The 25330-nt window shown below is 42.8% G+C and overlaps 1 protein-coding gene across 1 annotated transcript in view; it reads right to left on the minus strand.

Moving 5' to 3' along the window:
* Positions 1–2468: 2468 nt before the first annotated feature.
* Positions 2469–25330, minus strand: part of LOC110525314 (transmembrane protein 161B) — a 30980-nt gene continuing 8118 nt past the window's right edge. The window contains exons 2-12 of the mRNA XM_036979453.1: positions 21475–21578; positions 18638–18721; positions 13863–13960; positions 13076–13232; positions 11018–11169; positions 10627–10687; positions 10355–10495; positions 9980–10093; positions 9471–9645; positions 3676–3772; positions 2469–3562 (exon numbers count right to left, since the gene is read on the minus strand). Of these exons, the coding sequence (XP_036835348.1) occupies positions 3300–3562; positions 3676–3772; positions 9471–9645; positions 9980–10093; positions 10355–10495; positions 10627–10687; positions 11018–11169; positions 13076–13232; positions 13863–13960; positions 18638–18721; positions 21475–21578 (1446 nt within the window). The 3' untranslated portion in view covers positions 2469–3299. The remainder of the gene's footprint in view (positions 3563–3675; positions 3773–9470; positions 9646–9979; positions 10094–10354; positions 10496–10626; positions 10688–11017; positions 11170–13075; positions 13233–13862; positions 13961–18637; positions 18722–21474; positions 21579–25330) is intronic.

Below are 25330 nucleotides of genomic sequence, written 5' to 3' on the forward strand. Positions count from 1 at the left end.
CCCCCAGCTGTGCCCTGGACACCATATGTGAATTAACTGCCTCCCATTTATATTCAGAGTTTGTACTGTTAGGTGACCTAAACTGGGATATGCTTAACACCCCAGCTGTCCTACAATCTAAGCTAGATGCCCTCGATCTCACACAAATTATCAAGGAACCTATCAGGTACAACCCTAAATCCGTAAACACGGGCACCTTCATAGATATCATCCTGATTAACCTGCCCTCTAAATATGCCTCTGCTGTCTTCAACTAGGATCTCAGCAATCACTGCCTGCATCCATAATGGGTCCGCGGTCAAACGACCACTCCTCATCACTGTCAAATGCTTCCTAAAACACTTCAGCGAGCAGTCCTTTCTAATCGACCTGGCCCGGGTATCCTGGAAGGATATTGACCTCATTCTGTCAGTAGAGGATGCCTGGCTATTCTTTAAAAGTGCCTTCCTCACCATCTTAAATAAGCATGCCCTATTAAAAAAAAAATGTAGAACTAAGAACAGATAAAGCCCCTGGTTCACTCCAGACTTGACTGCCCTTGAGCAGCACAAAAACATCCTGTGGCGTACTGCATTAGCATCGAATAGCCCCCGCGATATGCAACTTTTCAGGGAAGTCAGGAACCAATATACACATGCAGTTAGGAAAGCAAAGGCTAGCTTTTTCAAACAAAAATGTGCACTTACCCCAAAAAGTTAATGGAGATAAATAGCACCTCCTCCCAGCTGCCCACTGCACTGAGTCTCGGAAACACTGTCACCACAGATAAATCTACAATAACCAATAATTTCAATAAGCATTTTTCTACAGCTGGCCATGCTTTCCACCTGGCTACCCCTACCTGGGTCAACAGCTCTGCACCCCCCACAGCAACTTGCCCAAGCCTCGCCATTTCTCCGTCACCCAAATCCAGATAGATGATGTTCTGAAAGAGCTGCAAAATCTAACACCTACAAATCAGCTGGGCTAGACAATCTAGACAGTCTCTTTCTAAAATTATCCACCACAAATAGTTGCAACCCCTATTACTAGCCTGTTCAACCTCTCTTTCATATCGTCTGAGATCCCTAAAGATTGGAAAACTGCCGCGTTCATCCCCCTCTTCAAAGGGGGAGACACTCTAGACCCAAACTGTTAAGGGCCTATTTTTATTCTACCCTGCCTTTCTAAAGTCTTCGAAAGCCAAGTTAACAAACAGATCACCAACCATTTTGAATCCCACCGTACCTTCTCCACTCTGCAATCTGGTTTCCGAGCTGGTCATGGGTGCACCTCAGCTCCTAAACGATATCATAACCGCCATCAATAAAAGACAGTACTGTGCAGCCGTCTTCATCAACCTGGCCAAGGCTTTCGAGTCTGTCAATCACCACATTCTTATTGGGAGAATCCACAGCCTTGGTCTCTCAAATGACTGCTTCACCAACTACTTCTCAGATATACATTACTGTTTCAAATCGGAGGGCCTGTTGTCCGGACCTCTGGCAGTCTCTATGGGGCTGCCACAAGGTTCAATTCTCGGGCCGACTCTTTTCTCTGTATACATCAATGATGTCGCTATTGCTGCTGGTGATTCTCTGATCCACCTCTACGCAGACGACACCATTCTGGATACTTCTGGCCCTTCTTTGGACCCTGTGTTAACAAACATCCAGACGAGCTTCAATGCCATGCAACACTCCTTCTGTGGCCTCCAACTGCTCTTAAATGCAAGTAAAACTAAATGCATGCTCTTCAACCGATTGCTGCCCGCACCCGCCCACCTGTCTAGCATCACGACACTGGACAGTTCTGACTTAGAATATGTGGACAACTACAAATACCTAGGTGTCTGGTTATACTGTAAACTCACCCTCCAGACTCACATTAAGCATCTCCAATCCAAAATTACATCTAGAATCGGCATCTTATTTCACAACAAAGCATCCTTCCCTCATGCTATCCTACCGATCCTTGACTTCGGCGATGTCATTTACAAAATAGCCCCCGATACTACTCAGCAAACTGGATGTAGTCTATCACAGTGCCATCCGTCTTGTCACCAAAGCCCCATATACTACCCACCACTGCAACTTGTATGCTCTCATTGGCTGGCCCTTGCTTCATATTTGTCGCCAAACCCACTGGTTCCAGGTCATCTATAAAGTCTTGCTAGGTAAAGCCTCACCTTATCTCAGCTCACCGGTCATCACAGCAGCACCTACCCGTAGCACATGCTCCACCAGGTATATTTCACTGGTCATCCCCAAAGACAACTCCTCCTTTGGCCACCTTTCCTTCCAGGTCTCTGCTGCCAATGACTGGAATTAATTGCAAAAATAACTGAAGCTGGAGTCTTATATCTCCCTCACTAACTTTAAGCATCAGCTGTCAGAGTAGCTTACTGATCATTGCATCTGTACACAGCCCATCTCTAAATAGCCCACCGAACTACCTCATCCCCATATGGTTATTTATTTTTTTCCTTATTTGCACCGCAGTCTCTCTACTTGCCCATTTCATCTTCTGCACATCTATCACTCCAGTGTTAATGCTAAATTGTAATTACTTCACCACTACGGTCTATTTATTGCCTTACCTCCCTAATCTTACTACATTTGCACACACTGTATATTGATTTTTCTGTTGTGCTATTGACTGTATGTTTGTTTAACCCATGTGTAACTCTGTTGTTTGTGTCGCACTGCTTTGCTCCATCTTGGCCTGCTCGCATTTGTAAATGAGAAGTTGTTCTCAACTGGCCTACCTGGTTAAATAAAGGTGAAATAAAACATAAAAATGGAGGCCATCAAAACTCTTTTCTCACGCAATTGCATAGCCTATAGAAATGTTGCACATGAGCTCATGGGCTCACATGGAGTGTTTGATTTTCGATTTCTTTGCATTGATGTCAGAGTGACAATAGTGTGCTGAGTACCAGGCAGTAAGCAGGTTTGGTAGTCTACTAATGACCATTAGCAGCAGAGATTGGAGAAGCCAAGTTACCGTGACTAAATGGTCACATGGAATTTGACTGCTGTCATGAACGCCAGTATGGCGGTAATACGGTCACCATAACAGCCCCTAGGAAGGTGTTCTTAATGTTTTGTACACTCAGTGTATATTATCACTACCCTCATTTACATTAGTCTCATGGTAAGGATTTGTGAATCCTGCTCTCAAAAATAAGGTTGTAAAAAAACAAGGTTTAGAGTCATCCATGGAGGAAGCATTAGGGCACCTAATGACAACTCAGTCACTTCTGAACTGGCCTGGAACAGAGCCTTGTGGGACACCACACTGACCCTGGGGCAATGCTGCTATGCCGCCATAAGATACTGATGATAGAAGAGGCCAAATATTGATGTGGAGAAGAGGCAGGCAGCGATCCACCAGGTGAAGAAGGAGAGGAGGCCGCGGAAAAGCAGGGGTGTGAACACTGTCCGCAGGCCCCCGAGAGCCACTGACAGGTGGGCCTCCACCTCCGGCCCTGGAGCTGCAGTTGGTGCTGCCACCATGACAGGGTCAGAGTCCAGCGGACAGGGGAAGTCTTCCTCAGGGTACACACCCCAGGAGTGTCCACCTATAACACAGAGAGTAGGGGGGTACGTTAGCAGAGTGGTGGGCTAAAGACTGCTGTTAAAACGTTTAATATACTGTACAGACAATCATTTCTGATGATGGTACCAAACTCACCTAAGGTTTTTAGCAGCAAGGTTGTATGCAGCAACATCACCAAGGGTGCCACATACTGCAGTGCGATTACACATAGGTAGTAGAAAATACGGGCCACCTGGAAAGCACAAGAAAAGAGTAAAGACAGTCTTCAAACCCAGCGATTTTTGTGCCAATGAAATCTTTGGGCGGTCCTCTTAACCTCTCTAGGGTAGGTGAGACGCTAACGTCCCACCAGGCCAACATCCGGTGAAACTGCAGAGAGCTAACATTCTAAATACACCATTTGTTATATTAAACATTCTTGTAAATGCATGTATCTTACATCATTTAAAAGATGAACGTCTTATTAATCCAGCTGCTGTGTCAGATTTCAAAAAGGTTTACTGCAAAAGCAAACATGCGATTTTCTGAGGACGGCGCCCCGCACACACAAGTATTACTAGCATTTTCCAACCAAGCATTAGCGTCACGAAAGTCAGAAATAACAATCAAATAAATTGCTTACCATTGAAGATCTTCCTCTGGTGGCAATGCCAAGTGTCCTAACTACACAGTGAATGTTCGTTTTGTTTGATAAAATCCATTTTATAGCCTAACATGAAACATTTGTAAACCGCTTGCGTCGTGATTTCCGTCTCATTCAACTTTAGACGAAGCGTTCGTGGTAATTACACACACTAAACAAACATTTATCCAGTCATGGTTGGTTTCATTGCAATCCTCTGGTTGTTACTAACACAACCATACTTGATGGTTCTTTTCCCAGGACGTATTGACCGAAAGAAACCGTTTTGAAGACACCAATCAATGACCTCATTGCGCACCAAGGATAGGACCGGTCTATCGTTGATTGACTGTATTTTTGCCCAATGACCACTGATCATCTTGAAATCTAGCTTGGAAGTAAGCCAATGAGCTGAGGTAAACGGCAATATGTAATGGTTATACGTTCGAAGACCAGCCTTTGTCGTAAACTATGACATAAAAGAGGTTCATTCGCCATTGCAAATCCTACTTGACCGAGCCACGAGTGTTACGCATAGCAGTAAATATTCAATAGCATTTTCAACAAGTTTAAATATTTAAATTATGGCGAATAAATCAGGAACAGCTAAAACAAAGTCTAGGTATACAGATTTAACCCAAATTATAGAGGAAAAAGATAGATACAGCGAGACCGAGTTGCTTCAGGAAGATGAATCTTTCAGCAAAGCTAGTTTTGACTCCCAGGCGGAAGCCATGTTTCTGCAATCCATGCTGGATTGGTAAATTCTAATGTTAATGTCATTGTTTGAAATTAATAATATCAAATAATATTCATTTTAGATTTTTTTTGTTTATTTTCTTATTTTATTTGCAATATATAAAAATATCATACACATTGGCTATACTGTGTGTGTGATATTATTTTTTATTCCATAAACATGGAATGGAACAGCTCTTCACCATAGTGATGATGTTCCCTGTTCTCTATATATATCTGTTTATTTTACGTGTTGATACAGGGCTCATACATGAAAGTATTGTTACTGATTTTTTAAATCTTTCACAGTGGCAGTGATTCTGATTATGAGCCGCCAATGTCTAGGTGTCCATCTCCCTCTGAAGCTGGTTCAAGCTGGTTCATGAAGCTGGACCCCCGCTGTCTCCGGCTCCACACTTACACGGCCATCTAGAGATGTGAAGTCAGTGACAACGAAGAGGAGGTGGGGAAGAGAGAAACCTGCAGACAGAGGGCCAGAGGGTCGTTGGCACTCTGTGTTAGAAGATGATGTGGAACCAAATCCACCAGTTTTTAGACCCAAAAGGCAGCCAGGACCTCAACTAGACATTACTGCAAAGTACAGCCCCCTTCAACTTTTTCAACTGTTTTCACCTCGTCAGTTGTTGATTCCCTGGTGTCGAACACCAATAAGTACAGGGCTAAGAAGCAGGCAGGAAAGAAAACACGATGGATCCGTGAAGATGGCCTACTCTTTGTGAAGTGGATGGATACCAGAGAGGTGGTCATGTGCTCCAGTAACCACAAGTCCTTCAGTGGAGATCAATGGACATTGCTATGGTGAATTCCTTTATCCTCCAGAAGGAAATGGCCACGAGCTGTCCCCCATCTCACAACTAGCCTTCAGGGAGCTGCTCATCCAGGAGCTTGCTAGCAACAGCAAGTCCACTGCAGCACCTTCTGTCCCTTCTGCTCCAACCAGTGGTGTTCACCTGCCCAGATTCATCTCTGCAGGCATGAATGTGCCTCAAGGCAAAAAGGGCACAGTAGGGAGACATCGTTGTGCCCTTTGTCACAGGAAATGCCCCATCACCAGCACCACCTGTTCAGTAGGCCTCTGCTTTACAGCAGAAAGAGACTGCTATGGGCCATGGCACCAGCAGCACAATATTGTGCAGAGGACTGAGGGTCTTCACAATATTGTAAATAGAAAATGTGTAAATAGTTACCCTTGTTATTTGTTTGTTAGGGGGGGGGTGTTAGAATAGCATATTTATGTATTTTGTATATAGTTCTTTCCTTCAGAATGTATCACTGTACCAATTTGGCCACTTGGGTACATTTGGGTACATTTGTGTGTGACACCTGGGTGACTTCATGCTCAATTTTATGTAGCTCGCTCATTTTTGAAGTTCTGTCCAAAACTTTGCTCAGCTATTGTTGCCATCTTATGTTATTCATTCAAATCCTCCCCAGCATCCTATTTGTATGTTTGTCTGTTCTTGGTCATTTGAAAGATGATGCAGCAACAATAAAAAACAGAAAACGTATGTTTATTTCCTTGTATTTTCTTCTACCAGATCTATTGGTGTTATATGCTCCTACATTCAATTCACATTTCCACAAAATTCAGTGTTTCCTTTCAAATGATACCAAGAATATGCATATCCTTGCCTCTGGGCCTGAGCTACAGGCAGTTAGATTAGGGTATGTCTTTAGGCGGAAATTGAGAAGGGGGGGGGGGGGGGTACCCCAAAGAAGTTAAGTATTTTGTTTCCTAAAATACAAGGCCAAATCTACACTGGAGTTACTTGCAAGAAGGCAGTGAATGTTCCTGAGTGGCGGAGTCACAGGTTTGACTTGATCTACATGAAAATCTATGGCAAGACCTGAAAATGGTTATCAAGCAATGATCAACCACCAATTCGACAAAGCTTGAAGAATTTTGAAAGAACGAGCAAATGATGCACAATCCAGGTGTGGAAAGCTCTGCCAAAGGTGCTTCTACAAAGAATTGACTTAGGGGTGTGAATACTTACGTAAAATAAATATTTCTGTAATTAATTTTCATTACATTTGCAAAAAAAAAGGATATATACAGTTGAAGTCGGAAGTTTAAAACTCGTTTTTCAACCATTCCACAAATTTCTTCTTAAACTATAGTTTTGGCAAGTCAGTTAGAACATCTACTTTGTGCATGACAAGCCATTTTCCCAACAATTGTTTACAGATAGATTGTTTAACTTATATTTCACTGTATCACAATTCGAGTGGGTCAGAAGTTTACATTCACTAAGTTGACTGTGCCTTTAAACAGCTTGGAAAATTCCAGAAAATTATATCATGGCTTTAGAAGCTTCTGATAGGCTAATTGACATAATGTGAGTCAATTGGAGGTGTACCTGTATTTCAAGGCCTACCTTCAAACTCAGTGCCTCTTTGCTTGACATCATGGGAAAATCAAAAGAAATCAGCCAAGACCTCAGAAAAATAATTGTAGACCTCCACAAGTCTGGTTCATCCTTGGGAGCAATTTCCAAACGCCTGAAGGTACCACATTCATCTGTACAAACAATAGTACGCAAGTATCAACACCATGGGACCACGCAGCCATCATACCGCTCAGGAAGGAGACGGGTTCTGTCTCCTAGAGATGAACGTACTTTGGTTCAAAAAGTGCAAATCAATTCCAGAACAACAGCAAAGGACCTTGTGAAGATGCTGGAGGAAACAGGTGCAAAAGTATCTATATCCACAGTAAAACGAGTCCTATAAATTGACAAAACCTAAAAGGCCACTCAGCAAGGAAGAAGCCACTGCTCCACAACCGCCATAAAAAAGCCAGACTACGGTTTGCAAATGCACATGGGGACAAAGATCGTACTTTTTGGAGAAATGTCCTCTGGTCCGATGAAACAAAAATAGAACTGTTTGGCCATAATGACCATCGTTATGTTTGGAGGAAAAAGGGGAGGCTTGCAAGCCAAAGAACACCATCCCAACCGTGAAGCACGGGGTTGGCAGCATCATGTTGTGGGGATGCTTTGCTGCAGGAGAGACTGGTGCACTTTATAAAATAGATGGCATCATGAGGACCCCTAGCATACTTCCCACGTTGTGGTTAAAATTGCTTAAGGACAACAAAGTCAAGGTATTGGAGTGGCCATCACAAAGCCCTGACCTCAATCCTATAGAAAATGTGTGGGCAGAACTGAAAAAGCGTGTGCGAGCAAGGAGGCCAACAAACGTGACTCAGTTACACCAGCTCTGTCAGGAGGAATGGGCCAAAATTTACCCAACTTATTGTGGGAAGCTTGTGGAAGGCTACCCGAAACGTTTGTCCCAAATTAAACTATTTAAAGGCAATTCTACCAAATACTAATTGAGTGTATGCAAACTTCTTACCCACTGGGAATGTAAAATAAATCAAATCTGAAATAAATAATTCTCTCTACTATTATTCGGACATTTCACATTCTTAAAATAAAGTGGTGATCCTAACTGACCTAAAACAGGAAATTCTTACTAGGATTAAATGTCAGGAATTGTGAAAAACTGAGTTTAAATGTATTTGGCTAAGGTGTATGAAAACCTCCGACTTCAACTGTACATTACCGTTCAAATGTATGGGGTCAATTAGAAATGTCCTTGTTTATGAAAGCACATTTTTTGTCCATTAAAATAACATCAAATTGATCAGAAAAAAAACTGCCGTTTCCAGCTTACAATAGTCATTTACAACATTAACAATGTATTTCAGATCAATTTGATATTATTTTAATGGACAAAAAAAAAAGTGCTTTTCTTTCAAAAACAAGGACATTTCTAAGTGACCCCAAACCTTTGAATGGTACTGCATATAAAATCGCAGGAAATTGGCTTAAAAATTCAATTTTTTTTACAGAAATTCAACTGCGCCCATTACCACACCACTTAAGCCCCTTTTAGATCCAGAAAAACAATGGGGTTTTAGAGTTCTCATACTCTGCCCATCTGTCAAGGTCAAATTATTGTCAGATTCAAGGCGCTAGGCCTGTAACCGAAAATTACAGACAGACATTGCCTCCCTTGTTACCGAAGCATTTTTCTTACATCTGTAATTTTGCTACATAACATTCCTGTAGATTGTTCTAAAACCATTATTTGGTCAACATGAATAGCCTATGCACAAAGATGTCGGCATTTCTCTGAAGAGCCAAAAATAAATCTGATCATTCTGGATCCTATTTTGACAAGTTGCACATTGAAATATCAAATCATACATTTCCTGGATATGTTAGATGAAATAGTCTATGAGTCAAAAAGTAAACTACCATCTCAGTTGTCTTACTTGGCACTGGGAAAAAATTGTCTAGATCCCTGCCGCTAACGTAAAGTAACTGTCCATAAAATGTTGTGTGTTATTGGGCCAAATAGTTACATTTATCATGATATAACTTTTTGTCCATATTGCCCAAATGTAACAATTTCCCGCTAAAAACTTTAGTATAATGTATCGCTGATTTATTGTTTCCGAAGAACATTGGCCAATTTATTGCGATATGGATTTTTTTTTTCTCCATATTGCTCAGATCTGCAACGTGTCACTCACCATCTTCTGCAGGTCGACGGTGCTGATGCGTCCCGCCTCCTTCTTCATCTGCTCCACGCCCTTCTGGGCCAGGCTGAGGTAGGCCTGGAGGTGGTGCCTCATCAGAGCCAGGCGCAGCACACACAGCAGCAGGATGGTCCATAAACGCAACGTATCGTACATCTCCTCAGTCATCCTGGTGGGGAGAAGAGAGACAGAGAGAGTCAATGTGTGAGAGAGAAAGAAAGAGTGTGTGAGTCAGTGTGAGGAAAAATTATTGGCCAACCCAAGTCAATAGCGGGAGAGAAGGTGAGGGTAGGAAAGAAGAGAAGTGGGATGACAGGGAGAGGAGGAAAGAGAGGAGATGGGAAGCTGCTTTACATGATGCAACTTATTACAAATATTTCAAACATTGGAAAGGCATGGCTCTTTGACCTTGGGTGTGCCGTGTCATCACCATACATACATGTGGTTGAAAAGCACTGGGAAAACATGAAATGACAAACGAAACAACCCAGAGGTGAACTTACAAAGGCACACTCTCCTTTCCCAGGGTAGGGTTCAGGATGTAGTCCTTGGTTATGGGCTTGACCCACAACAATACCATAATAAGAGGGGCCAGGAAGTTGATATGAAGCAAGGTCCTGGGAGACAGGAATAACATAAATAGGTCACACATTTTTGTCAGCAAAAGCCTTGCCCTATCCAAGAGTCCTTGAGAAAAGTGAATGAGTCCTCATAGGATGTCTCCCCACTCCAATATGTGTTAACTGCACAGATCTGAAAACAACATAACACTCACACAACTACCGCAGCAAACTCATAGAGGAATGGGAAAACAGCAGCTGTTGAACTGTGGTCTGGTTGAGGAAGGAAGGAAGACTGAAAGGAAGAGAGGAACTCACTGTGTGACTTTAGCTGTGGTCAGGTTGAGGGCGTCCAGGTGCATTTGGGCCAATCGTAGGCCGGGGAAGGTGAGAAATGCACCAATCAGAGAGCAGAGCAGGGCCAGGATCAGCTTAAAGGTGAGTTTAGATATGGGACCCCTACAGAAAAGAACAGAGACACAGTCATACTGGGTTAAAGTCTACTTTACATTCATGTGTCAAAACACACAGTCCAGGAGTCATTTAGATTCATGACAACATGCATACTGATAGAATAAGCTCTTACTTACTGGGACTCCAACCCCTGGTTCTCTAAAAAATGTGTGGCACTGTCGGAGAAATTTGCAAAACCTAGGAGGAAATGAAAACATCTCTATATTTTAATTTGTCCTACAAATACCAGAAAAACAACAATTACAGTATATTAGAAAAATGGATTCAACTATGGTCCTGGGGAACCACAGGGTTTGCATGCTATTCTATCCCATCACTAACACATCTAGCTTGGGGAGTTGAATTGTCTGTGTTAGCACGGGGCTGGAACAACAGCCAGACCAGCCTGTGAGTCCTAAGGGTTATTTTCATATGGAAGCAAAGTTTTGCACTAATGAATAGGTTCCAGGCGCAGGACTGAAGAAGTGCTATCTAGCCGTAATGACAGATGGTTCATGGCCCACTCACCTGTCTCCAGGCCGAACTCCAGGTAGTTCTCGGTGACGATGAGGATGGCCATGGCTTTGACGAAGAAGAAGAAAGCGAAGGTGATGCAGAGCGAGCGCTCACCGCCCTCCTCCAGCTTGAAGTAGAAGGCCGTCAGGGAGAACAGAGTCTTACTGTGGGGCACGGGAGTTAAGGAACACACAACTCATGAAATATAGCCTACAAATCATACTGCTGAGCGCCAAGGCTGTGCAGAGATCAAAAATCTAAATCAAACTTTGTCACGTGCTGAATACAACATGTGTAACCTTACTGTGATATGCTCACTTACAAGCCCTTAACCAACAGTGCAGTTCAAGAAATAGTTAAGAAAATCTTTACCAAATAAAAGCAAGTAAACAATTCTAAAAAGTAACACAATAAAACAACAACGAGGCTATATACAGGGGGTACTGGAACCGAGTCAGTGTGCGGGGATACAGGTTAGTCGAGGTAATTTGTATATGTAGGTAGGGGTGAAGTGACTATGCATCCTACACATGTATCTGGAGTAATGGTGTAATATACCAGATGTATCAGAAGCACTACTGCATTGTGACCCGCAACACACAAACAGTCTAGCATCTGTCTCCCTCCTCAACCGTAGCTGTCATACATTACCCTGGGGTTCAATGGGCCAGGCTTCCTCAGACCTAGAATGGTATTTTGTTGCTGTGTCTGGCTGTAGTGATTCTAGTAGGCTAAGTGAAGACCGTGTCTCTAGAGCTGGCCTGGCTCTCCACGGAGAGGGAGCTCAGCCTTTATTTCACAAACCAATGTCTCAGTGCATTCTGAATGGGGGAATCCAATGGACTTTTTCTGTGGGGTCACAAACGGGATACTAAAGGCTGCTTTTTAAAAAGTTACTTGACAACTTCGAGCTAGCCTCTCAAAAGAGCAATGCAGCCCCATTGACAGAGCTGTCAGTGAGGCTGCTGCTAACGTACCCCTAAACACTATCTATGAAGCAGCCACAGAAAGTAAGGTGCAAATATTGCAGCAGCATTTCTGTAAGAGTAGCTTTTGCCCATTCCAGTTATACCATCACTGATTGTCTTGATAAGTCTAGGCTAACCAACGTCTACTTGATGTGTATTAGTTTGGGTATTCAACGTCATCAACATTTATAGAAACTCAGAGCTCAGGAACAATCATGAGTTCTAATACTGAGCCACTGCAACCTGTGTTTTTCCTAACTTGCACAAAAACATTTTTATCTGCTAAATACATTCAAACTTAGCCATTTTAAGATTCCATTCCATGGCTTAGATGCGTCAAGTCGAGGTTAACACAGCAGGTGCCTGGCTGCAGCCTCTGGCTCTTTACCACCCCGAGAGGGTTGCTGGAGATGGGAATCTGAAATCAAGTGTGGCATTAACACACAGACCATCGCATCCCCATCATCATCTTCGTCATCCATCCAGCCGTGCTCCCCCCTCCTCCTCCTCCCACCACCTCAAAGTCTCTTCTTTTCCCAGGCAAATCAGTCTGGTGGGCTGTGAAAATTGGGCACCCAATCTTCCTCAGCAGGTAGGCAGGAAATGACATGCCTTCCGACCGCATTCAGCCAGTTCCCGGCAGGGAGTGTGGGAAAGATTGACTGTGGCAAAGAATAACGCGTATGATATAGTGACGTGTCGGTGGAAGAAAGTAACAGGTAGGGGGAGACAGGTGGTGTCAGGCAGTGGTTGGAGCCATGTCTGTCAGTTTATGGTCACTAACTGCCTGCTCTCCTTATGATCTCCTGATGCTCCCTGACTACTGAAATGGAGCCTGGAAACAATCAAGGCTCTCGCTCAGGTTTTTTTCTGTTAACCAGCAACAGAAGGGATGATTCTCAGTGTGTGTGTGTGGGATACTACTGAAACTCTTTTACTAGGTCTTTAACCCAAAATTTTGGGACTTGGCTTGACGGTGCTACTAGGTGAGATCAAATTGAACCTTCAACATCCTCTCGACAAATGTCAAATTGATTTGATATAAAAAAGAGTGATTGAAAGAGAGAAGGATGTATTGAACGATGTATTGACTGAAGGATACATGACAAAGGCAAGGACCAGCAGGCACCACACCACGCTGATGTTCATCTCTCCTGAGGGCTGGGCCACAGTGTAGTACAGCTCTGTGATCAGATACACCACTGTGGCTGCCACCGTGAAGTCCACCAGCCACTGGAACTCTGGGAAGTAGTGCAACGCTGCAGAGACCAGGAGAGGCGGGAAGAGGAGGAGCAGCGGGAAGAGGGGCAGCGGGAAGAGGAGGGGCAGCGGGAAGAGGAGGAGCAGCGGGAAGAGGAGGAGCAGCGGGAAGAGGAGGAGCAGCGGGAAGAGGAGGAGCAGCGGGGAGAGGAGGGGCAGCGGGGAGAGGAGGGGCAGCGGGGAGAGGAGGGGCAACGGGAAGAGGAGGGGCAACGGGAAGAGGAGGGGCAACGGGAGGAGGAGGGGCAGCGGGAAAAGGAGGGGCAGCGGGAAGAGGGGGAGCAGCGGGAAGAGGAGGGGCAGCGGGAAGAGGAGGGGCAGCGGGGAGAGGAGGGGCAACGGGAAGAGGAGGGGCAACGGGAAGAGGAGGGGCAACGGGAAGAGGAGGGGCAACGGGAAGAGGAGGGGCAGCGGGGAGAGGAGGGGCAGCGGGGAGAGGAGGAGCAGCGGGAAGAGGATTAGTTTGTTAATTTATGACAGTAGTTCTGGATGGGGATGTTGATATTTCGGGGAAAATGTAGATGTGCACAAATACTGAATTATGAAGATTTGTTGAGGTTCAAGGGACAAAACAAAGGTCATAAAGATAAGATGATAATTGAATAGTGTTTGTAGATATGGCCTCATACCTAACGTATCCACTTCTGTGATGCACTTGGTCTCCAGCTGCAGGTCTATGTCCTTGGGAATGGTCAGAGGCTTGTAATCTATGTGGCCATTGTTCCTCCTGGGACAAAAGACAGTGCCAAATCATTACCAGACAGACAGACAGACAGACATGTCCCATGTTGCAGGCAGGTGTACTCATGTTTTTCACGGTCATTGTTCCACCTCTAATCAAGTGCACAGCAAAGACTGCTTAATACAAATATACTGCTATCATGTCCAATTACTGGCTGCCCTAAAGAACAATACATTAAACACTGGACTAAATCAAACTTGATTTGTGTACAAGGTAGTGATGGGGTTTGAAATAATTCCACTATTCAAATAGTATAATTTTGCCAGATATCAGGATATTCGAAATACATGTATTTAACCTGAGCACTGCTGCATGTTATCATCTAGCGACTTCCAGCGACAAATGGATCAACCAACAGATAACGGTACTTTCCTTGAAAAATAGTTGGGCAACACTGAGCAGATGGAGGGAGAGAGATGCCAAGGCAACTCGGCTACAGCCAAGACTAGATAACTTGTAACAGCCACGTTATTTATCATCCCATAACGTTAACAGTGCTTGTCTTGACTGGAGTAGCCTAGTAGTAGAGAAGATAGCTATAGTAGTTAGCTAAGCTATAGCTTGCTAGGCTAATTGAGGCCACATGCTGTGCTTTCTGCCCAACCCCATTCAAATAAAAAAACAGCCTACCTGTTGGTTGCTCGTTGTAGCCTACTCCTCAATTCACACACTTTTAATTACGTCATTTATTCCATCTGGCATTGCATTAGTGAACTCTCACTCCACTTGCAATACATTGAGCCTCTTTACATCTTTGCACATGCATGTCATAAAAAAAAAATACATTGACAATTTTGTTTTATTAATTAATCATTTGAAATGTCATGGTATATTCTTGTATGTAACAATGTCACATGGATATTTTAATTTAGAAAAAGCCTTTTCAACATTATAATAGGCCTATATACATTTTAACTCTCATAAACGAATACTCACAAATATTGAAATACTAATGTCCGTTCAGATATTTAAATAACTGCACATCCCAAGTACAAGGTCATTTGGGCATCTGCTAGCATCAAACTGGCTAGCGTCATCAAAGTGGCTAGTCTTCCTTAACTTAGTCTCTATTGTCAACCTAACCAAGGGGTACTGAGCACTGATGCTTTCTCTTTTGTAGTGCGGATTAGGGCCCATATAATTCATAAATCCAATATTTTGTCATAGGGCTAAAGGGGGCGAAGTGCAGGACAGGCTGCAAGAGCAGCACACGGCAGAGATTGGGCCAGCTGTTCCTGGGACCAACTGACCTTTCTAGTCGGCCTTCGGGACACAGGGCAGTGTTTGCTCAGCTCTGTGTGTGCTGGATTCAGAAGACAATACCTCGGCAAGACACTGGGGCCAAACATGCCCTGGACACATTTAAATTCTGTGGCACCTAGAGAAAAGGGCTTCACAACAAAAGGAATGGACATGTGTGGCACAAGCAGTCAAAAGGACAGTGATCCGTCTTTTGAAGCATAAGCAAATGTGTGGCGTTGAGCTACGACCTGCCTCGTGGAAGCTTAAGGAATGGTCTAGGACTAACGCATGGCTCCCAGCGTGAATCTAGATAGCATCAACTTCATACACTTCAATTCTCAAATGTTCCAGAACATTTCACATTGCCACACCTTGCTTTCTGTGAGGCTAAAGGCAGTAACACAGAATGTAGATATGGAATATGATCATTTATCACTGACGGCCATACAGATTAGAAATAAAGACATTACATGGCAGGCCTACTTTCAGAACTCGCCATAGCATCGCCATGACCCCTGATGTGTGTGGTTACAGCTTGTTTTGTTGGAGTCTGAAAAAACTGCTGTTCATATACTGCTGAGTTGATTGGTGAATTCAGGAAGCAGAGGAGGCAACATGCCCCAATCCACATTTGTAGTAGAGAGTCACAAGTTCCTCTGTGTCCATGCTAGTAGATAACCATAGACTTCCTGTCAACACTAGTTAGCATTGGCTCGCAAAAATACCTCTAAAAATGTGTATTTTTCCATATATATATATATATATATCATATGTGTTTAAATCAAATCAACTATATGCACTGAGCTTGTCTGATGCTTTAAGCGAACTGTTGGATTAAATAATTAAGACAAATGACTAGGAGTCCGACGCAATTGATTTCATTGTGCTGGGCCTGGCTCAGATTTGCTGCGCTGTGTTAAAAAAGGGGACTGAGTGACTAGCACCAGTTGTCTCTCTCCTCCATCCTGCAGCGACCAACACAGAACATCAACAGTGTACATCGCGCTGTCTGTGTTGCTGAACCGGCAACATACAGTACCAGTCAAAAGTTTGGACACACCTACTCATTCAAGGGTTTTTCTTTATTTTTTACATTGTAGAATAATAGTGAAGACATCAAAACAATGGAAGAACACATATGGAATCAGGTAGTAAGCAAAATATATATTTTATATCTGAGATTCTTCAAAGTAGCCACCCTTTGCCTTGACAGCTTTGCACACTCTTGGAATTCTCTCAACCAGCTTCATGAGGTAGTCACCTCAAATGCATTTATATTTAAAGTGTGCCTTGTTAATTTGTGTAATTTCTTTCCATCTTAATCTGTTTGAGCCAATCAGTTATGTTGTGACAAGGTAGGGGTGGTAAACAGAAGAAATCCCTATTTGGTAAAAGACCATATCCATAATATGGCAAAAACAGCTCAAATAAGCAAAGAGAAATGACAGTCCATCCTTAATTTAAGGTTAGTCAATCCGGAACATTTCAAGAACTTTGTTTCTTCAAGTGCAGTCGCAAAAACCATCAAGCACTATGACTGGCTCTCATGAGGACCGCCACAGGAAAGGAAGACCCAGAGTTACCTCTGCAGCAGAGGATAAGTTCATTAGAGTTACTAGCCTAAGAAATTGCAGTCCAAATAAATGCTTCACAGAGTTCAAGTAACAGACACAGCTCAACATCAACTGTTCAGAGACTGTGTGAATCAGGCTTTAAAATGGTTGAATTGCTGCAAAGAAACCACTACTGAAGGACACCAATAAGAAGAAGAGACTTGCTTGGGCCAAGAAACACGAGCAATTGACATTAGACTGGTGGAAATCTGTCCTTTGGTCTTATGAGATGCAGAGTAGGTGAACGGATGATCTCCACATGTGTGGTTCCCACCGTGAAGGATGGAGGAGGAGGTGTGATGATATGGGGGTGCATTGCGGGTGACACTGATTTATTTAGAATTTAAATACCTTAACCAACATGGCTACCACAGCATTCTGCAATGACAAGCCATCCCATCTGGTTTGCGCTTAGTGGGACTATCATTTGTTTTTCAACAGGACAATGACCCAAGACACCTCCAGGTTGAAGGAGGAGAGTGATGGAGTGCTGCATCAGATGACCTGGCCCCCACTATCACCCGACCTCAACCCAATTGAGATAGTTTGGGATGAGTTGGACTGCAGAGTGAAGGAAAAGCAGCCAACAAGTGCTCAGCATATGTGGGAACTCCTTCAAGACTGTTGAAAAAGCATTCCAGGTTAAGTTGGTTGAGAGAATTCCAAGAGTGTGCAAAGCTGGCTACTTTGAAGAATCTCAAATATATTTTCAGTTTTTTAACAATTTATTTGCTTAGGTTGCCGCTTCAGCAACACTGAGACACACTGTTGATGCTCTGTGGTGGTCGCTGGAGGAGGGAGGAGAGAGACAACGGGTGCTAGTCACACAGTCACTCAGTTTGTTTTTTTAAACAGTGAAAATAAAGAAAAACCCTGGAATGAGTAGGTGTGTCCAAACCTTTGACTGGTACTGAATATGGTTGAATAATAAAGCTAGGCACATTTAACAGTTAGGCTATTGATTATAGACCTAATTAATTTGGGGTTTCCTCTCTCCCTACTTTTCTTAGACAATTAAGGCAAGGGCTGTTTTCTCGTCTCCTAACTCCGCTGCTACCTCCACTGCATTGTTCTCAACACCAATATGCTGGTTAACTTTGCTATTATGTACATAGAAACATGGTCTAGGAAGGCGACAATTCAACAGCGCACTGATGTGTTTCAGAACCACAGACAGCGACCACTATGCAACGCGGGAGAAAGCGCATCTGTTATAAAATATTAAATATTTTTCTTCTTACAGAATATAACCATATACAATTTCAGTAGCAACTGTCTTAGACTGATGGAATGTGCCATCCCCACAACCTCCACAATGGATTAGTGCACTCAGACGAATCAGACAGGTGTTTCCTACTGCTCGACTAAAGAAATCTCGGTCGACCATCAGCTTATTGACCAAACAATCGACCAGTCGACTAAATGGGGTCAACCCTAACAGAGACATAAAAATGGTATCTACGACTTCATCGGACTCTGGGGAAGTAGATAAAATCCTGCCAAAATCCTGAAGTATCCCTTTAACTCACTACCACAAGATAGTCAGAGCCCATTCTAATAAGCAAAGGCTAGCTTTGCTCACGGGCAAAAACAAACAACAAAAATACTTCAGACCTTAAACAAGCCTCCTAAACACATCTGCTTCATCTCTCCGTTGTCGCACCTGTGTTCTCCACCCTTCTCAAATGTCTGCCACTCCTCTTTAAATTCCTGCCTGATCCAAAAGGCACCACTCGCTCCCCTTTGTGCCACTGCCGTCCCCACCCCTACCCTCCCCACCCCTACCCTCCTCAGTCTGCCTTCTTACCGGTCCTTCTTGCTCTTTGTTTTTTGTTGTTTTCCAGCAAGGCTCCTCAACTCATCTTCCGTAGGGTGCTGGTACCACCGAAGACTGGGGAAGGAGAGAGGAGACAGAGGAAGGAAGGAGACAAGTGAGTAATCTAGGTAGCTTTAGAACTACACCTGTGGTCCTCAGTCCTGGTTCAGGAAGGATACAGGGTAGGCAGACTTTTACTCTGAAGCCTAGCAAGGAAACACCTCAATCTATTAACCAATTAATAGCAGAGAGTGCTACATTTAGATTTTTTTATCCCAGCCCCCATCCCCGCAGGAGGCATTTTGCCTCTTGTTAGGCCGTCATTGTAAATAAGAATCTGTTCTTAATTGACTTAATACCCTAGTTAAATAAAGGTAAAACAAAATAATCATCAATGACAGTAGTAATGTGGATTGGAGGTTTTAGTGCTGTGCAATAACAATATAGGTGATTCTACATAGGCTGTGACCCTCCAGGACCCAGTATTGGTGACATAATCCATCATCATACTTAAAAAAAGGAAAATGCCTTCAAAAAGTAGGCGTTTATGATTTATAGGACAATAGTTTGTCGTTCCAGGCCTACATGATTAGGACCATCACTTAGCAAATGAGCTGGATTTGAGATCCTTTACCTAACAAAACACACACATAGGACAAAGAAAACCCTCAAATCATCTTAACATATTCAAATCAACTAATACACTCCTGACAGCAAAGAGGCTAGTTTTTGTGTTCCTTGAGGACCGGACTTAAAAATAAAAGAGCCAATTTAAGCGCAGCCTTTTGAAGACTAAGATTTCACACAAATCTCTAACTTTGTTTAGAAACCCACTTGTCACAAGCTCGGAGAGGCATAAGGGAAGGAGGGTTGGAGGGTTCGGATTTAATTTTGTGTACTTACTGTGGATCCGTCTTTCATACGTTAGTCACACACGATATATCAAACACCACTGTCCTGATTTTCAGAAAACTTGGTGAATTTTTTTATTTAACCTTTATTTATCTAGGTAAGTCAGTTAATTAAGACCAAATTCTTATTTACAATGACGGCCTACCCCGGCCAAACCCTAACAATGCTGTGCCAATTGTGCACCACCCTATGGGAGTCCCAATCACGGCTAGTTGGGTTACAGCCTGGAATCGAACCAGAGTCTGTAGTGACGCCTCTAGCACTGTGATGCAGTGCCTTAGACCGCTGCACCACTCAGGAGCCCTAATGATGCATCTTGCCATAGAAATCAGGCATTTATAAAATTACACTGATTGGCCCAAGGCACGAGCTATAGTGATTAACTGAAATTTGCGAGTCACACCAGAGAGGAAGAGGCGAAGATAGAGAGGGATAACTGGGCCCAAAATATGTCTTATCCAGCATGGAGCGTTTTTCCACACACACAGATCAATGAAAGTGGCGAATTTGGCTAACAAAACATTGAATGGATTATTTCCTACGTGTGGCTTATTTGATCAAAGAGAAGTTTCGTAGTACTTAGGTTGTTACGAGTGTACTGATAAGTAAGACATCACATCCCGGGAACTTTTTGAAAAAATAAGTTAAATCGGAGATGCCTGTTGTTCACACACGCCCCTCATTGGCTAGAATGGTCCTACCTGATCTTGCCTCCTCCCAGTCTCTTTTGCTAACATTCCAGTCCTTGTCACTGCCGAAAACGTTTAATATGCACTGGATTTATGGTGGAGTTGCTCATTGGTTGTTGGAAATAACATATTTTCCATGACAACATGTGGAGACTTGAAAATTGAATTGGAATTTATAACAAAAGTCAAAAAAGCTAAATGTATTAAAACTAAGACATTTTGTGGTTGGAATTGCAGGATGTATTTACTTAAAAAATGTAGACTTGAGCTAGCAACTTTTGACAGATTGGTATTATCTGGACAAACAAAAAATGGTTGCTTAGCAACCATATACAACTGTGTTCTGTGGAGAAAGTGATGAGTTCCAATATTTGCATAATTGTTGTGATTGAAAGGATAGCTGTGAGGGTGATCGAATCAGGATCAAAGCCTCTGTTCTCCCAGAGCACAGTAATGATAGAATGTTAATATTTGAAGATGGCAGAAAGGCCAGTCTCTTTGGCACATCACATGGCGTAAAGGGAGAGGATGAGCTAAAGCGACTTGTACCAAGGCTAACTGCCTTCCATTTTTGGAGACATTTATTTTCATTGTTAGAGTGGCCTCTTGAGTATCTGGTCAAAATAATGGATAATCTGTGGTTACACACGATAACTGAAATGTTTTAGTCACACAGGATACCTCAATTGGCCCAAGGGGGTGCTGCATCATTTGTGGGGCACAACATGTTTACTGCTGCCTTGTTTATTAGGGGAAACTTAATTGCGGATCTCTCTGGAGCGACAATATGGGCCTCCAGCTTGCGTCAAAGTATTTTTTTTTATGCTTCAAAAGCCCCCTGAAAAAGCACTGATTAATTATTAAGTGTTCTGAGGAGCTGTTTACTCAAAAACACATCTGGCGCTAATTATAGGAAACGAGACGGGCGCTATATTTGAATTCCCAGTCCTCTTGGGTCGTCCCAATAGCTGATGATGCCCTTTGGTCTATGCAATACGACTAATTATGTTGTTTTTTTAATGCTTTTTGTGTTTTCAGAAAATTTGCTTTCAGCAGACAACTTGTAAACAGAGAGACTGTTTACAAGTTGAGCAAACACTCTGTTCCACATTGTTAAGCATCCTTTGAAATGAATGAGTCTGAAGGGTAAACCAGTGAGGAGATTAAATCATGGCTCTTAAAGACACCATCAGAAACAAAAACAACAGGTACAGACTTCTACATTACCCTCCACTGCAGAGCAGCCATCTTGCGAAGGAATAATGAGGTATGATCTTCTGAATGACACTGGCCATTACCATGGTAACCACCAGCTGCACACCAATCACACCCTAAGGGAGGGAAAACAAATCAAGTTATATTCTAATATGTACAAAACATTAGGAGCACCTGCTCTTTCCATGACAGACTGACCAGGTGAATCCAGATGAAAGCCATGATCCATTATTGATGGCACCTGTTAAATCCACTTCAAATCAGTGTAGATGAAGGAGACAGGTTAAAGAAGGACTTTTAAGCCTTGAGACAATTGGGACATGGATTGTGTATGTGTGCAATTAAGAGGGTGAATGGGCAAGACAAAATATTTAAGTGCCTTTGAAAGGGGTATGGTAGAAGGTGCCAGGCACACCAGTTTGAGTGTGTCAAGAACTCCAACACCGCTGGGTTTTTCATGCTCAACAGTTTCCTGTGTGTATCAAGAATGGTCCACCACCTAAAGGACATCCAGCCAATATGACAACTGTGGGAAGCATTGGAGTCAACATGGGCCAGAATCCCTGTGGAATGCCTTCAACACCTTGTAGAGTCCATGCCCCAACGATATGAGGCTGTTCTGAGGGCAAAAGGGGTGCAGCTCAATATTAGCAAGGAGTTCCTAATGTTTTGTACACTCAGTGTATAGCACACATATACACTCTTCCAAATGGAAACGAGTCATTAAATCATGGTGTTTCATCCTCTTTGTAAAAAGTTAAATGTATGTAACACAGAAATCCATCACTCAAATTGAGAATAACTTTGTAGAATTGAGAGCGGCAAAATACAGTATTATTGGAATTTATTCCACCAAAAGCAGTCGTCTCTAACAGCATAGGAACATAAGGGGATGGATGGATGGTGTAGTCAAACTATTGGGCCATAAGACGTGGACAATCCTTATGCGACGTGCTTAGCTAGACACTGATAATACACCAACCCAGACCACACCTCAACACTCCAACCAGAGAGTATCCGGCATGCAGCTCCGAAAGACTGTGTGGGGGGATTCTGAATGGTCCACCTCTTTTCAGTCATGAACGGAACGTGTCTGGGTATGCAGCGGGTGGCAAGGTTGGGGCGTTCAAATTGGAGGTTGACCGATTAATCGGAATGGCCGATTAATTAGGGCCGATTTCAAGTTTTCATAACAATCGGTAATTGGCATTTTTGGACACCGATTATGGCCGATTACATTGCACTCCACAAGGAGACTACGTGGCAGGCTGACTACCTGTTACGCAGGTGCAGCAAGAAGCCAATGTAAGTTGCTAGCTAGCATTAAACTTACCTTATAAAAAACAATCAAACTTAACATAATCACTAGTTAACTACACATGGTTGATGATATTACTAGTTTATCTAGCTTGTCCTGCGTTGCATATAATCGATGCGGTGCCTGTTAATTTATCATTGAATCACAGCCTACTTCAACGCCGCCAAACGGGTGATGATTTAACAAGCGCATTCGCAAAAAAAGCACTGTCGTTGCACCAATGTACCCAACCATAAACATCAATGCCTTTCTTAAATCAATACACAAGTATATATTTTTAAACCTGCATATTTCGTTAATATTGCCTGCTAACATGAATTTCTTTTAACTAGGGAAATTGTGTCACTTCTCTTGCGTTCTTTGCAAGCAGAGTCAGGGTATAGCAGCAGTTTGGGCCGCCTGGCTTGATGCAAACTGTGTGAAGACCATTTATTCCTAACAAAGACTGTAATTCATTTGCCAGAATTGTACATAATTATGACATAACATTGAAGGTTGTGCAATGTAACAGCAATATTTAGACTTCGGGATGCCACCCGTTAGATAAAATACGGAACGGTTCCGTATTTCACTGAAAGAATAAACGTTTTGTTTTCAAAAAGATAATTTCCGGATTTTACCATATTAATGACCTAATACCTAGTATTTCTGTGTGTTATTATGTTATAATTAAGTCTATGATTTGATATTCGATAGAAAAGTCTGACTGAGCGGTGGTAGGCAGCAGCAGGCTCATAAGCATTCATTCAAACAGCATTTTCGCGCGTTTGCCAGCAGCTCTTCGCTGTGCTTCAAGCATTGAGCTGTTAATGACTTCAAGCCTTTCAACTCCCGAGATTAGGCTGGTGTAACCGATGTGAAATGGCTATCTAGTTAGCGGGGTGCGCGCTAAGTGTTTTAAATCGGTGACGTCACTCGCTCTGAGACCTTGAAGTAGTTGTTCCCCTTGCTCTGCAAGGGCCGCGGCTTGTGGAGAGATGAGTAGCAATGCTTTGAGCGTAGCTGTTGTCGATGTGTTCCTGGTTCGAGGCGAGGAGAGGGACGGAAGCTATACTGTTACACTGGCTATACTAAAGTGCCTATAAGAACATCCAATAGTCAAAGGTATATGAAATACAAATGGTATAGAGAGAAATAGTCCTATAATTCCTATAATAACTACAACCTAAAACTTCTTACCTGGAAATATTTTAGACTCGTGTTAAAAGGAACCACCAGCTTTCATTGTTCTCATGTTCTAAGGAAGGAACTCAAACGTTAGCTTTTTTACGTCGCACATATTGCACTTTTACTTTCTTCTCCAACACTTTGTTTTTGCATTATTTAAACCAAATTGATCATGTTTCATTATGTATTTGAGGCTAAATTGATTTTATTTATGTATTATATTAAGTTAAAATAAAAGTGTTCATTCAGTATTGTTGTAATTGTCATTATTACAATTAAATTAAAATATAACGTTTTTTATTTAAAATCGGCAGATTAATCGGTATAGGCTTTTTTTTGGTCCTCTAATAATCGGTATTGGCATTGAAAAATCATAATTGGTCGACCTCTAGTTCAAATTATCCATCTCAAAATGCACACCAGCCTCCATAAAGAAGTCTCTCAGAAGCAATGCAAACGAAGGGGACCTAACAACAGCGCTGGCAAGACGTCACAGAAGACAGGATTGTTTCAAAACCAAGAGAAACACACGGATAGGCTAAATCGATGGCTCCATGTTTACATGAAAATACCTTACGGAATGAGAGGGCTGAGAGGTGCTGTCAGTCATCAACTCCTTAACAATATCCCTGCTCTTAACAGTCACTGACATTCACAGCCATTTAGACCATGAGTATGAGATCCAACCTGTGGCCTTCTCTTCTGATGAGCGCATAATTCACTTGGCTTAGTATGCATGTTCTCTTCCAGTATTGGCACAGCATGGACGATTTGGGCGTAATTATAGCCTAGCCAAATCTATACAGGATGGAAGTGGTGGGCTTAAGTAGGCCTCCATGGAATACCCTCTTTGCAGTGTACCATTAACAAACAGGGTGGTACTACTGGTCCCAGAGTTCCCACAATTTGGTGGTGTGGCTGTTCATATTAAAAACAAAATTGCCTTTTATTCTTCTGTAACATGCAATATGTCTGATTAAAACAGTGTTCACTGCAAAGCAAAGAATGGGAATACGTCTTTTGTTGACCTTTTGATTAGATTATATCAATTTGGGAAGGGTAGGCCGACTTCTACAGTGACCTTCAATTGAGTTGACACAGGGACAGGGAAAGAGTGCTAGCTAGGTTACTTGTTCATCTGAATGTCAATTCACCTTCCTCATCCTCATGACCACAACATGACAGTAAAGGTAAGATTTTTTCCCTAAAAACCCAGGTATTGTAGTTCATAATGTTGCGCTTTCTGCTATGTATTGTGGAGGAGAGTTGTTGAACATTTCAAAAGGCTTTGGTAATTGTGCTCTGAGAGTATTCACTTAATCTATTTCCAGGACAGAGAAGAGCTTGAACTGGGCTGAGTGGGAACTGCCCTCCTGTAGGGGT

The sequence above is a fragment of the Oncorhynchus mykiss genome, chromosome 6 (assembly GCF_013265735.2).
Source record: "Oncorhynchus mykiss isolate Arlee chromosome 6, USDA_OmykA_1.1, whole genome shotgun sequence".
Taxonomy (NCBI): Eukaryota; Metazoa; Chordata; class Actinopteri; order Salmoniformes; family Salmonidae; genus Oncorhynchus; species Oncorhynchus mykiss.